The 17679-nt window shown below is 29.0% G+C and overlaps 1 protein-coding gene across 1 annotated transcript in view; it reads left to right on the forward strand.

Annotated features, from left to right (window-relative positions):
* LOC140380582 (centrosomal protein of 170 kDa protein B-like) overlaps nt 1-17679 on the forward strand; it is a 60847-nt gene that overhangs the window by 39584 nt on the left and 3584 nt on the right. Inside the window, exons 20-22 of the mRNA XM_072464449.1 lie at nt 14918-15049; nt 15384-15504; nt 16943-17069. Of these exons, the coding sequence (XP_072320550.1) occupies nt 14918-15049; nt 15384-15504; nt 16943-17069 (380 nt within the window). The remainder of the gene's footprint in view (nt 1-14917; nt 15050-15383; nt 15505-16942; nt 17070-17679) is intronic.

Consider the following 17679-nt stretch of genomic DNA (forward strand, 5'->3'; position numbering starts at 1 on the left):
TTCACTGGACCTTTACTGGAACTTTACTGGACTTTCACTGGACTTTCACTGGATTTCACTGGACCTTTACTGGACATTCACTGGACTTTCACTGGACCTTTACTGGACTTTCACTGGACATTCACTGGACTTTCACTGGACCTTTACTGGACTTTCACTGGAACTTTACTGGAACTTTACTGGACTTTCACTGGATTTCACTGGAACTTTACTGGACTTTCACTGGACTCTCACTGGACCTTTACTGGACCTTTACTGGAACTTTACTGGACTTTCACTGGACTTTCACTGGACCTTTACTGGACCTTTACTGGACTTTCACTGGACTTTCACTGGACCTTCACTGGACCTTTACTGGACCTTTACTGGACTTTCACTGGACTTTCACTGGACCTTCACTGGACCTTTACTGGACTTTCACTGAACTTTCACTGGACTATCACTGGACCTTTACTGGACTTTCACTGGACCTTTACTGGACATTCACTGGACTTTCACTGGACCTTTACTGGACTTTAACTGGACCTTTACTGGACATTCACTGGACCTTTACTGGACTTTAACTGGACCTTTACTGGACATTCACTGGACCTTTACTGGACATTCACTGGACCTTTACTGGACTTTCACCAGACTTTCACTGGACTTTAACTGGACCTTTACTGGACATTCACTGGACTTTCACTGGACCTTTACTGGACATTCACTGGACCTTTACTGAACTTTCACCAGACTTTCACTTGACTTTCACTGGACCTTTACTGGACTTTCACCAGACTTTCACCAGACTTTCACTGGACTTTCACTGGACATTCACTGGACTTTCACTGGACCTTTACTGGACATTCACTGGACCTTTACTGGACTTTCACCAGACTTTCACTGGACTTTCACTGGACCTTTACTGGACTTTCACCAGACTTTCACCAGACTTTCACTGGACTTTCACTGGACCTTTACTGGACTTTCACCAGACTTTCACCAGACTTTCACTGGACCTTTACTGGACATTCACTGGACCTTTACTGGACATTCACTGGACCTTTACTGGACTTTCACCAGACTTTCACTGGACTTTCACTGGACATTCACTGGACTTTCACTGGACCTTTACTGCACATTCACTGGACTTTTACTGGACTTTCACTGGACTTTCACCAGACTTTCACTGGACTTTCACTGGACATTCACTGGACCTTTACTGGACATTCACTGGACCTTTACTGGACTTTCACCAGACTTTCACTGGACTTTCACTGGACATTCACTGGACTTTCACTGGACCTTTACTGGACATTCACTGGACCTTTACTGGACATTCACTGGACCTTTACTGGACTTTCACCAGACTTTCACCAGACTTTCACCAGACTTTCACTGGACTTTCACTGGACATTCACTGGACTTTCACTGGACCTTTACTGGACATTCACTGGACCTTTACTGGACTTTCACCAGACTTTCACCAGACTTTCACCAGACTTTCACTGGACTTTCACTGGACATTCACTGGACTTTCACTGGACCTTTACTGGACATTCACTGGACCTTTACTGGACTTTCACCAGACTTTCACCAGACTTTCACTGGACTTTCACTGGACCTTTACTGGACTTTCACCAGACTTTCACCAGACTTTCACTGGACTTTCACTGGACATTCACTGGACTTTCACTGGACCTTTACTGGACTTTCACCAGACTTTCACCAGACTTTCACTGGACTTTCACTGGACATTCACTGGACTTTCACTGGACCTTTACTGCACATTCACTGGACCTTTACTGGACTTTCACTGGACTTTCACCAGACTTTCACTGGACTTTCACTGGACCTTTACTGGACTTTCACTGGACCTTTACTGGACATTCACTGGACTTTCACTGGACCTTTACTGGGCATTCACTGGACTTTCACTGGACTTTCACTGGACCTTTACTGGACTTTCACCAGACTTTCACCAGACTTTCACTGGACTTTCACTGGACCTTTACTGGACTTTCACCAGACTTTCACCAGACTTTCACTGGACTTTCACCAGACTTGTACTGGACTTTCACTGGACCTTTACTGGACATTCACTGGACTTTCACTGGACCTTTACTGGGCATTCACTGGACTTTCACTGGACTTTCACTGGACCTTTACTGGACTTTCACCAGACTTTCACCAGACTTTCACTGGACTTTCACTGGACCTTTACTGGACTTTCACCAGACTTGTACTGGACTTTCACTGGACCTTTACTGGACTTTCACTGGACTGGAAAAATGTCAAATAACATTAAGACTTATGTCGTTTGACATTTTCGGACTCTGGACAGAGGGGTGGGTCAGGGCTGTGCCTGGTCCCTCCTCCTGTTTGCTCTGGACAGAGGGGTGGGTCAGGGCTGTGCCTGGTCCCTCCTCCTGTTTGCTCTGGACAGAGGGGTGGGTCAGGGCTGTGCCTGGTCCCTCCTCCTGTTTGCTCTGGACTGGAATAATTTTTCTCAATTTATTAAACAATTAAAAAGACTTCCCGTTGTTACAGTCGATGGGACATAAACCTGCTGCAGATGAAGTTCTGTCTGACCAAACCAGACATGTCCCTCATCGGTCCAACGTACAAAAAGCTGAAATCCCCTCTCACTGGCGTCCCATTCTGTCCCTCTCACTGGCGTCCCCTTCTGTCCCTCTCACTGGCGTCCCCTTCTGTCCCTCTCACTGGCGTCCCCTTCTGTCCCTCTCACTGGCGTCCCCTTCTTTCCCCCTTCTGTCCCTCTCACTGGCGTCCCATTCTGTCCCTCTCACTGGCGTCCCCTTCTGTCCCTCTCACTGGCGTCCCCTTCTGTCCCTCTCACTGGCGTCCCCTTCTTTCCCTCTCACTGGCGTCCCCTTCTTTCCCTCTCACTGGCGTCCCCTTCTTTCCCCCTTCTGTCCCTCTCACTGGCGTCCCATTCTGTCCCTCTCACTGGCGTCCCCTTCTGTCCCTCTCACTGGCGTCCCCTTCTGTCCCTCTCACTGGCGTCCCCTTCTGTCCCTCTCACTGGCGTCCCCTTCTTTCCCCCTTCTGTCCCTCTCACTGGCGTCCCCTTCTGTCCCTCTCACTGGCGTCCCCTTCTGTCCCTCTCACTGGCGTCCCCTTCTGTCCCCCTTCTGTCCCTCTCCTTTGACTTTGACAAACTGGACTTCTATAGGTGTTTATAACCAGCAACATCCATGTGGAACCACGCCCTGAACCACGCCCTGAACCACACCCTGAACCACACCCTGAACCACGCCCTGAACCACGCCCTGAACCACACCCTGAACCACGCCCTGTGTGAACCACACCCTGAACCACGCCCTGAACCACACCCTGAACCACGCCCTGAACCACGCCCTGAACCACACCCTGAACCACACCCTGAACCACACCCTGAACCACGCCCTGTGTGAACCACACCCTGAACCACACCCTGAACCACGCCCTAAACCACACCCTGAACCACACCCTGAACCACGCCCTGAACCACACCCTGAACCACGCCCTGAACCACACCCTGAACCACGCCCTGTGTGAACCACACCCTGAACCACACCCTGAACCACACCCTGAACCACGCCCTGAACCACACCCTGAACCACACCCTGAACCACGCCCTGTGTGAACCACGCCCTGAACCACGCCCTGTGTGAACCACACCCTGAACCACACCCTGAACCACACCCTGAACCACGCCCTGAACCACGCCCTGAACCACGCCCTGAACCACGCCCTGAACCACACCCTGAACCACACCCTGAACCACACCCTGCACCACGCCCTGTGTGAACCACACCCTGAACCACGCCCTGTGTGAACCACGCCCTGAACCACGCCCTGTGTGAACCACACCCTGAACCACACCCTGAACCACACCCTGAACCACGCCCTGAACCACGCCCTGAACCACGCCCTGAACCACGCCCTGAACCACACCCTGAACCACGCCCTGTGTGAACCAAACCCTGAACCACGCCCTGAACCACGCCCTGAACCACGCCCTGAACCACACCCTGAACCCCCCTTTACCACGCCCTTTACCACGCCCTGAACCACGCCCTGAACCACGTCCCTTTTCAAATCAGGAAATAATTTAAAATGAACCTAAAGAGTCACGTGTTAAATATTTCAGACATATTTAAAATGATCCAGTTCACTTCTACTAAATATAATGAAATACAATGAAATATAATGAAATACAATGAAATATAATGAAATACAATGAAATACAATGAAATATAATGAAATATATAATGAAATGTAATGAAATACAATGAAATATAATGAAATACAATGAAATACAATGAAATATAATGAAATATATAATGAAATATAATGAAATACAATGAAATATAATGAATTACAATGAAATATAATGAAATACAATGAAATATAATGAAATACAATGAAATACAATGAAATATAATGAAATATATAATGAAATATAATGAAATACAATGAAATATAATGAAATATAATGAAATACAATGAAATATAATGAAATATATAATGAAGTACAATGAAATATAATTAAATACAATGAAATACAATGAAATATAATGAAAAACAATGAAATACAATGAAATATAATGAATTACAATGAAATATAATGAAATATATAATGAAGTACAATGAAATATAATTAAATACAATGAAATACAATGAAATATAATGAAAAATAATGAAATACAATGAAATACAATGAAATACAATGAAATATAATTAAATACAATGAAATACAATGAAATATAATGAAATATAATAAAATACAATGAAATATAATGAAATATATAATGAAATACAATGAAATACAATGAAATATAATGAAATACAATGAAATATAATGAAATATAATGAAATATATAATGAAGTACAATGAAATATAATTAAATACAATGAAATACAATGAAATACAATGAAAAACAATGAAAAACAATGAAAAACAATGAAATACAATGAAATATAATGAAATATAATGAAATATAATGAAATATATAATGAAGTACAATGAAATACAATGAAAAACAATGAAAAACAATGAAATATAATGAAATACAATGAAATATAATGAAAAATAATGAAATACAATGAAATACAATGAAATATAATGAAATATAATGAAATACAATGAAATACAATGAAATATAATAAAATACAATGAAATACAATGAAATATAATGAAATATAATGAAATATATAATGAAATACAATGAAATACAATGAAAAACAACGAAAAACAATGAAAAACAATGAAAAACAATGAAATACAATGAAATATAATGAAATATATAATGAAGTACAATGAAATATAATGAAATACAATGAAATACAATGAAATATAATGAAAAATAATGAAATACAATGAAATACAATGAAATACAATGAAATATAATGAAATACAATGAAATACAATGAAATATAATAAAATACAATGAAATACAATGAAATACAATGAAATATAATGAAATATAATGAAATATATAATGAAATACAATGAAATATAATGAAATACAATGAAATACAATGAAAAACAATGAAAAACAATGAAATATAATGAAATACAATGAAATACAATTAAATATATAATGAAATACAATGAAATACAATGAAATACAATGAAATATAATAAAATATAATAAAATACAATGAAATATAATGAAATATAATGAAATACAATGAAATACAATGAAATATAATGAAATATAATAAAATACAATGAAATACAATGAAATACAATGAAATATAATGAAATATAATAAAATATATAATGAAATACAATGAAATATAATGAAATACAATGAATTACAATGAAATATAATGAAATATATAATGAAGTACAATGAAATACAATGAAATACAATGAAATATAATGAAATACAATGAAATACAATGAAATACAATGAAATATAATGAAATACAATGAAATACAATGAAATATAATTAAAAATAATGAAATACAATGAAATACAATGAAATACAATGAAATATAATGAAATACAATGAAATACAATGAAATACAATGAAATATAATGAAATACAATGAAATACAATGAAATATAATAAAATACAATGAAATATAATGAAATACAATGAAATATAATGAAAAACAATGAAATACAATGAAATACAATGAAATACAATGAAATATAATGAAATACATTGAAATACATTGAAATACAATGAAATACAATGAAATACAATGAAATATAATGAAAAATAATGAAATACAATGAAATACAATGAAATACAATGAAATATAATGAAATATAATGAAATACAATGAAATATAATAAAATACAATAAAATACAATGAAATATAATGAAATACAATGAAATACAATGAAATACAATGAAATACAATGAAATATAATAAAATACAATGAAATACAATGAAATATAATAAAATACAATGAAATACAATGAAATATAATAAAATACAATGAAATACAATGAAATATAATAAAATACAATGAAATACAATGAAATATAATAAAATACAATGAAATACAATGAAATATAATGAAATATAATGAAATATATAATGAAGTACAATGAAATATAATGAAATATATAATGAAATACAATGAAATACAATGAAATACAATGAAATATAATAAAATATAATGAAATACAATGAAATACAATGAAATACAATGAAATATAATGAAATATAATAAAATACAATGAAATACAATGAAATACAATGAAATATAATGAAATATATAATGAAATACAATGAAATATAATGAAATATAATGAAATATAATGAAATACAATGAAATACAATGAAATATAATGAAATATATAATGAAATATAATGAAATACAATGAAATATAATGAATTACAATGAAATATAATGAAATATAATGAAATATATAATGAAGTACAATGAAATATAATTAAATACAATGAAATACAATGAAATATAATGAAAAATAATGAAATACAATGAAATATAATGAATTACAATGAAATATAATGAAATATAATGAAATATATAATGAAGTACAATGAAATATAATTAAATACAATGAAATACAATGAAATATAATGAAAAATAATGAAATATAATGAAATATAATGAAATATAATGAAATATATAATGAAGTACAATGAAATATAATGAAATACAATGAAATACAATGAAATATAATGAAAAATAATGAAATATATAATGAAATACAATGAAATACAATGAAATATAATGAAATATAATGAAATATAATGAAATACAATGAAATATAATGAATTACAATGAAATATAATGAAATATAATGAAATATATAATGAAATACAATGAAATATAATGAAATACAATGAAATATAATGAAATATAATGAAATACAATGAAATACAATGAAATATAATAAAATACAATGAAATACAATGAAATATAATAAAATACAATGAAATACAATGAAATATAATGAAATACAATGAAATACAATGAAATACAATGAAATATGATGAAATACATTGAAATACATTGAAATACAATGAAATACAATGAAATATAATGAAAAATAATGAAATACAATGAAATACAATGAAATACAATGAAAAACAATGAAATATAATAAAATACAATGAAATACAATGAAATATAATGAAAAATAATGAAATACAATGAAATACAATGAAATACAATGAAATATAATGAAATATAATGAAATACAATGAAATACAATGAATTATAATAAAATACAATGAAATACAATGAAATATAATGAAATATAATGAAATATATAATGAAATACAATGAAATACAATGAAATACAATGAAAAACAATGAAATACAATGAAATACAATGAAATATAATGAAATATAATGAAATACAATGAAATACAATGAAATATATAATGAAATACAATGAAATACAATGAAATACAATGAAATATAATAAAATATAATAAAATACAATGAAATACAATGAAATACAATGAAATATAATGAAATATAATAAAATACAATGAAATACAATGAAATACAATGAAATATAATGAAATATATAATGAAATACAATGAAATATAATGAAATATAATGAAATACAATGAAATATAATGAAATACAATGAAATACAATGAAATATAATGAAATATATAATGAAATATAATGAAATACAATGAAATATAATGAATTACAATGAAATATAATGAAATATAATGAAATATAATGAAATATATAATGAAGTACAATGAAATACAATTAAATACAATGAAATACAATGAAATATAATGAAAAATAATGAAATATAATGAAATACAATGAAATATAATGAAATATAATAAAATATAATGTAATATATAATGAAGTACAATGTAATATAATGAAATACAATGAAATACAATGAAATATAATGAAATATAATGAAATACAATGAAAAATAATGAAATACAATGAAATACAATGAAATACAATGAAATAAGATAAGATAAGATAAGATATTCCTTTATTGTCCACACATGGGGAAATTTCATTGATACAACGCAGGAAATACAATGAAATATAATGAAATACAATGAAATACAATGAATTACAATGAAATATAATGAAATATAATGAAATACAATGAAATACAATGAAATATAATAAAATACAATGAAATACAATGAAATATAATGAAATACAATGAAATACAATGAAATACAATGAAATATAATGAAAAACAATGAAATACAATGAAATACAATGAAATATAATGAAATACATTGAAATACAATGAAATACAATGAAATACAATGAAATATAATGAAAAATAATGAAATACAATGAAATACAATGAAATACGATGAAATATAATGAAATATAATGAAATACAATGAAATATAATAAAATACAATGAAATACAATGAAATATAATGAAATACAATGAAATACAATGAAATACAATGAAATATAATAAAATACAATGAAATACAATGAAATATAATGAAATATATAATGAAGTACAATGAAATATAATGAAATACAATGAAATATAATGAAATACAATGAAATACAATGAAATATAATGAAATATAATAAAATATATAATGAAATACAATGAAATATAATGAAATACAATGAATTACAATGAAATATAATGAAATATATAATGAAGTACAATGAAATACAATGAAATATAATTAAAAATAATGAAATACAATGAAATACAATGAAATACAATGAAATATAATGAAATACAATGAAATACAATGAAATACAATGAAATACAATGAAATATAATGAAATATAATGAAATACAATGAAATACAATGAAATACAATAAAATACAATGAAATACAATGAAATACAATGAAATATAATGAAATATAATGAAATACAATGAAATACAATGAAATATAATAAAATACAATGAAATACAATGAAATATAATGAAATACAATGAAATACAATGAAATACAATGAAATATAATGAAAAACAATGAAATACAATGAAATACAATGAAATATAATGAAATACATTGAAATACAATGAAATACAATGAAATACAATGAAATACATTGAAATACATTGAAATACAATGAAATACAATGAAATATAATGAAAAATAATGAAATACAATGAAATACAATGAAATATAATGAAATATAATGAAATACAATGAAATACAATGAAATACAATGAAATATAATGAAATATAATGAAATACAATGAAATACAATGAAATATAATAAAATACAATGAAATACAATGAAATATAATGAAATACAATGAAATACAATGAAATACAATGAAATATAATGAAAAACAATGAAATACAATGAAATACAATGAAATATAATGAAATACATTGAAATACAATGAAATACAATGAAATACAATGAAATATAATGAAAAATAATGAAATACAATGAAATATAATGAAATATAATGAAATACAATGAAATATAATAAAATACAATGAAATATAATGAAATACAATGAAATACAATGAAATACAATGAAATATAATAAAATACAATGAAATACAATGAAATATAATGAAATATATAATGAAGTACAATGAAATATAATGAAATACAATGAAATATAATGAAAAATAATGAAATACAATGAAATACAATGAAATACAATGAAATATAATGAAATACAATGAAATATAATAAAATACAATGAAATACAATGAAATATAATGAAATATAATAAAATATATAATGAAATACAATGAAATATAATGAAATACAATGAATTACAATGAAATATAATGAAATATATAATGAAGTACAATGAAATACAATGAAATATAATTAAAAATAATGAAATACAATGAAATACAATGAAATACAATGAAATATAATGAAATATATAATGAAGTACAATGAAATACAATGAAATATAATTAAAAATAATGAAATACAATGAAATACAATGAAATACAATGAAATACAATGAAATACAATGAAATACAATGAAATACAATGAAATACAATAAAATACAATGAAATACAATGAAATATAATGAAATACAATGAAATACAATGAAATACAATGAAATACATTGAAATACATTGAAATACAATGAAATACAATGAAATATAATGAAAAATAATGAAATACAATAAAATACAATGAAATACAATGAAATATAATGAAATATAATGAAATATATGATGAAATACAATGAAATACAATGAAAAACAACGAAAAACAATGAAAAACAATGAAATACAATGAAATACAATGAAATATAATGAAATATAATGAAATATATAATGAAGTACAATGAAATATAATGAAATACAATGAAATACAATGAAATATAATGAAAAATAATGAAATACAATGAAATACAATGAAATACAATGAAATATAATGAAATATAATGAAATACAATGAAATACAATGAAATATAATAAAATACAATGAAATACAATGAAATATAATGAAATATAATTAAATACAATGAAATACAATGAAATACAATGAAAAACAATGAAAAACAATGAAATACAATGAAATATAATGAAATACAATGAAATATAATAAAATATAATAAAATACAATGAAATACAATGAAATATAATAAAATATAATAAAATACAATGAAATACAATGAAATATAATGAAATATATAATGAAATACAATGAAATATAATGAAATATAATGAAATATAATGAAATATAATGAAATACAATGAAATATAATGAATTACAATGAAATATAATGAAATATAATGAAATATATAATGAAGTACAATGAAATATAATTAAATACAATGAAATACAATGAAATATAATGAAAAATAATGAAATATAATGAAATAAAATGAAATATAATGAAATATAATGAAATATATAATGAAGTACAATGAAATATAATGAAATACAATGAAATACAATGAAATATAATGAAATACAATGAAATACAATGAAATACAATGAAATACAATGAAATACAATGAAATATAATGAAAAACAATGAAATACAATGAAATATAATGAAATACAATGAAATACAATGAAATATAATGAAATACAATGAAATACAATGAAATACAATGAAATATAATGAAATATAATGAAATACAATGAAATACAATGAAATACAATAAAATACAATGAAATACAATGAAATACAATGAAATATAATGAAAAATAATGAAATACAATGAAATACAATGAAATACAATGAAATATAATGAAATATAATGAAATATAATGAAATACAATGAAATACAATGAAATACAATGAAATATAATGAAATATAATGAAATACAATGAAATACAATGAAATACAATGAAATATAATAAAATACAATGAAATATAATGAAATATAATGAAATATATAATGAAATACAATGAAATACAATGAAAAACAATGAAAAACAATGAAATACAATGAAATATAATGAAATACAATGAAATACAATGAAATACAATGAAATATAATGAAATATAATGAAATATATAATGAAATACAATGAAATACAATGAAAAACAACGAAAAACAACGAAAAACAATGAAATACAATGAAATATAATGAAATATAATGAAATATATAATGAAATATAATGAAATACAATGAAATACAATGAAATACAATGAAATATAATAAAATACAATGAAATATAATGAAATATAATGAAATATATAATGAAATACAATGAAATACAATGAAAAACAATGAAAAACAATGAAATACAATGAAATACAATGAAATACATTGAAATACATTGAAATACAATGAAATACAATGAAATATAATGAAAAATAATGAAATACAATGAAATACAATGAAATACAATGAAAAACAATGAAATATAATAAAATACAATGAAATACAATGAAATATAATGAAAAATAATGAAATACAATGAAATACAATGAAATACAATGAAATATAATGAAATATAATGAAATACAATGAAATACAATGAAATATAATAAAATACAATGAAATACAATGAAATATAATGAAATATAATGAAATATATAATGAAATACAATGAAATACAATGAAATACAATGAAAAACAATGAAATACAATGAAATATAATGAAATATAATGAAATACAATGAAATACAATGAAATATATAATGAAATACAATGAAATACAATGAAATACAATGAAATATAATAAAATATAATAAAATACAATGAAATACAATGAAATACAATGAAATATAATGAAATATAATAAAATACAATGAAATACAATGAAATACAATGAAATATAATGAAATATATAATGAAATACAATGAAATATAATGAAATATAATGAAATACAATGAAATATAATGAAATACAATGAAATACAATGAAATATAATGAAATATATAATGAAATATAATGAAATACAATGAAATATAATGAATTACAATGAAATATAATGAAATATAATGAAATATAATGAAATATATAATGAAGTACAATGAAATACAATTAAATACAATGAAATACAATGAAATATAATGAAAAATAATGAAATATAATGAAATACAATGAAATATAATGAAATATAATAAAATATAATGAAATATATAATGAAGTACAATGTAATATAATGAAATACAATGAAATACAATGAAATATAATGAAATATAATGAAATACAATGAAAAATAATGAACTACAATGAAATACAATGAAATACAATGAAATACAATGAAATAAGATAAGATAAGATAAGATATTCCTTTATTGTCCACACATGGGGAAATTTCATTGATACAACGCAGGAAATACAATGAAATATAATGAAATACAATGAAATACAATTAAATACAATGAAATACAATGAAATACAATGAAATATAATGAAAAACAATGAAATACAATGAAATACAATGAAATATAATGAAATACATTGAAATACAATGAAATACAATGAAATACAATGAAATATAATGAAAAATAATGAAATACAATGAAATACAATGAAATACGATGAAATATAATGAAATATAATGAAATACAATGAAATATAATAAAATACAATGAAATACAATGAAATACAATGAAATACAATGAAATACAATGAAATATAATGAAATATAATGAAATACAATGAAATATAATAAAATACAATGAAATACAATGAAATATAATGAAATATATAATGAAATACAATGAAATACAATGAGAAACAACGAAAAACAATGAAAAACAATGAAAAACAATGAAATACAATGAAATACAAAGAAATATAATGAAATATAATGAAATATATAATGAAGTACAATGAAATATAATGAAATACAATGAAATACAATGAAATATAATGAAAAATAATGAAATACAATGAAATACAATGAAATATAATGAAATACAATGAAATACAATGAAATATAATGAAATATATAATGAAATATATAATGAAAAACAATGAAATACAATGAAATACAATGAAATATAATGAAATACAATGAAATACAATGAAATATAATAAAATATAATAAAATACAATGAAATACAATGAAATACAAGGAAATATAATGAAATATAATAAAATACAATGAAATACAATGAAATACAATGAAATATAATGAAATATAATGAAATACAATGAAATACAATGAAATACAATGAAATATAATAAAATACAATGAAATACAATGAAATACAAGGAAATATAATGAAATATAATAAAATACAATGAAATACAATGAAATACAATGAAATATAATGAAATATAATGAAATACAATGAAATACAATGAATTACAATGAAATATAATGAAATATATAATGAAGTACAATGAAATACAATGAAATACAATGAAATATAATTAAAAATAATGAAATACAATGAAATACAATGAAATACAATGGAATATAATGAAAAACAATGAAATACAATGAAATATAATGAAATATAATGAAATACAATGAAATACAATGAAATATAATAAAATACAATGAAATACAATGAAATATAATGAAATATAATGAAATACAATGAAATACAATGAAATACAATGAAATATAATGAAAAACAATGAAATACAATGAAATACAATGAAATACAATGAAATATAATGAAATACATTGAAATACAATGAAATATAATGAAATATAATGAAATGTAATGAAATATAATAAAATACAATGAAATACAATGAAATATAATGAAATATAATGAAATACAATGAAATATAATGAAATATAATGATATATAGTGAATTGGAGCGATGGAGCATTACATACATCACGTGTTTGTACGTGAAGTGGACGCGCTGACCGCTCCGACCGCTCTGACCGCTCCGACCGCTCTGACCGCTCTGACCGCCATGACCGCTCCGACTGCTCTGACCGCCATGACCGCTCCGACCACTCATACCGCCATGACCGCTCTGACCGCCATGACCGCTCTGACCGCTCTCAGCCAATGGGACGTCCTGAACAGAACTGGGTTTGAGGTCTGGTTGGATCTGGCTTGTGATTGGACGTTGTGTGTTTTTGCAGCTCGCTCTTCGGCCAATCGGAATGCAGAGCTGAACAGGAAGTCATCAGTCGGAGACAAAGGGGGCGGAGCCAAACCGAGCCAGACCAGAACCAGGTCCAGAACCAGAACCAATGGGTCCAAGTCCGACTCCGGTCAGAATCCTGAGTGACACTTCCACATTTACAAACTTTTGTTCTTTTCATTTGACTTATTTGTTTGTTTTGCAGTTTTTTCCATTTCATTGTCTTTATGATTCGCTTTGTTTTGTTTGTTCAAATTCACTTTTTCAAGCCTAATTCCACTGGTTTGAGAGCAGAAGCCCTTTAGGCCTGACGTGGTCTGCTTCAGGTCGTTCACATGTCAAACACAAAGTGGAAACAGATTTAAATGTCAAACATTTCAAAAGGAATTTCATGTATTATTTCATTTTTGGGTAAATTAGATTTAATTGAATCTTATTTTCAGTTTGTGTTGAATCTTCTGCAGCTCGACGACTCAAAGCCTCATCTTCATCAGAGGAGGAAGACCCCGCCCCCTCCATTGCCCCCATCCAATCAGAGGACGACCCTTACCAGACCTGGACCAATCACAGCGCAGAGATCGCCAAGTATGTGCTTTAGACCTGTTTTAGACCCAGTTCAGACCCATTTTAGACCCAGTTTTGACGCTTTTTAGACCCAGTTTAGACCCATTTTAGACCCAGTTTAGACGCTTTTTGGACCCATTTTAGACGCTTTTTAGACCCAGTTTAGACGCTTTTTAGACCCAGTTTAGACCCATTTTAGACCCAGTTTAGACCCGTTTTAGACCCAGTTTAGACCTGTTTTAAACCCACTTTAGACCCTTTTTAGACCCAGTTTTAGACCCAGTTTAGACCTGTTTTAGACCCAGTTTAGACCTGTTTTAGACCTTTTTTAGACCCAGTTTAGACCCATTTTAGACCCTTTTTAGACCCAGTTTTAGACCCAGTTTAGACCTGTTTTAGACCCAGTTTTAGACCCAGTTTAGACCTGTTTTAGACCTTTTTTAGACCCAGTTTAGACCCATTTTAGACCCAGTTTTGACGCTTTTTAGACCCAGTTTAGACCCATTTTAGACCCAGTTTAGACGCTTTTTGGACCCATTTTAGACGCTTTTTAGACCCAGTTTAGACGCTTTTTAGACCCAGTTTAGACCCATTTTAGACCCAGTTTAGACCCGTTTTAGACCCAGTTTAGACCTGTTTTAAACCCACTTTAGACCCTTTTTAGACCCAGTTTTAGACCCAGTTTAGACCTGTTTTAGACCCAGTTTAGACCTGTTTTAGACCTTTTTTAGACCCAGTTTAGACCCATTTTAGACCCTTTTTAGACCCAGTTTTAGACCCAGTTTAGACCTGTTTTAGACCCAGTTTTAGACCCAGTTTAGACCTGTTTTAGACCTTTTTTAGACCCAGTTTAGACCCATTTTAGACCCAGTTTAGACCCAGTTTAGACCCAGTTTAGACAAGTTTTAGACCGAGTTTAGACCTGTTTTACACCTGTTTTAGACCCAGTTTAGACGCTTTTTAGACCCAGTTTAGACAAGTTTTAAACCCACTTTAGACCCTTTTTAGACCCAGTTTTAGACCCAGTTTTAGACCCAGTTTAGACCTGTTTTAGACCCGTTTTAGACCCAGTTTAGACTGTTTTAGACCGGTTTTAGACCCAGTTCAGACTTGTTTTAGAGCCAGTTTAGACCCATTTTAGACCCAGTTTAGACCCTTTTTAGACCCAGTTTAGACAGGTTTTAGACCCGTTTTAGACCCGTTTTAGACCCGTTTTAGACCCGTTTTAGACCCGTTTTAGACCCAGTTTAGACAGGTTTTAGACCCGTTTTAGACCCGTTTTAGACCCGTTTTAGACCCATTTTAGACCCGTTTTAGACCCAGTTTAGACAGGTTTTAGACCCGTTTTAGACCCGTTTTAGACCCGTTTTAGACCCATTTTAGACCCGTTTTAGACCCAGTTTAGACTTGTTTTAGAGCCAGTTCAGACCTGGTCTAACGGGACTTTGTTGGTCGTCAGACTGAGTCAAGATTTGGCAAAAGACTTGGCGATTTTGGCTCGAGAAATCAACGATGTCGCCGGCGACGCAGAGACGGACTACACTTCCCAAGATGCACCTGGAGCCACTGTTTGCACCCCTGAGGAGGTAGGAAAGGAAATTAGGTGGTAGAAAAGGATACAAGGAACAAGGAAACACTACTCCAGGACTACTCCAGGACTACACCAGGACTACACCAGGACTACACCAAGACTACCCCAAGACTACACTAGGACTACACCAGGACTACACCAGGACTACACCAGGACTACTCCAGGACTACACCAGGACTACACCAGGACTACACCAGGACTACACCAGGACTACTCCAGGACTACACCAGGACTACACCAGGACTACACCAAGACTACCCCAAGACTACACTAGGACTACACCAGGACTACACCAGGACTACACCAGGACTACTCCAGGACTACACCAGGACTACACCAGGACTACACCAGGACTACTCCAGGACTACACCAGGACTACACCAGGACTACACCAGGACTACACCAGGACTACTCCAGGACTACACCAGGACTACACCAAGACTACCCCAAGACTACACTGGGACTACACCAGGACTAGAGCAAGGACTACACCAGGACTACACCAGGACTACACCAGGACTACACCAGGACTACACACGGACTACACCAAGACTACACCAGGACTACGCCAGGATTACACCAGGACTAAAGCCAGAACAACACCA

The sequence above is a fragment of the Eucyclogobius newberryi genome, unplaced genomic scaffold (assembly GCF_026437365.1).
Source record: "Eucyclogobius newberryi isolate DKJ021-1_F unplaced genomic scaffold, fEucNew1.0.hap1 SCAF_49, whole genome shotgun sequence".
Lineage (NCBI taxonomy): Eukaryota > Metazoa > Chordata > Actinopteri > Gobiiformes > Gobiidae > Eucyclogobius > Eucyclogobius newberryi.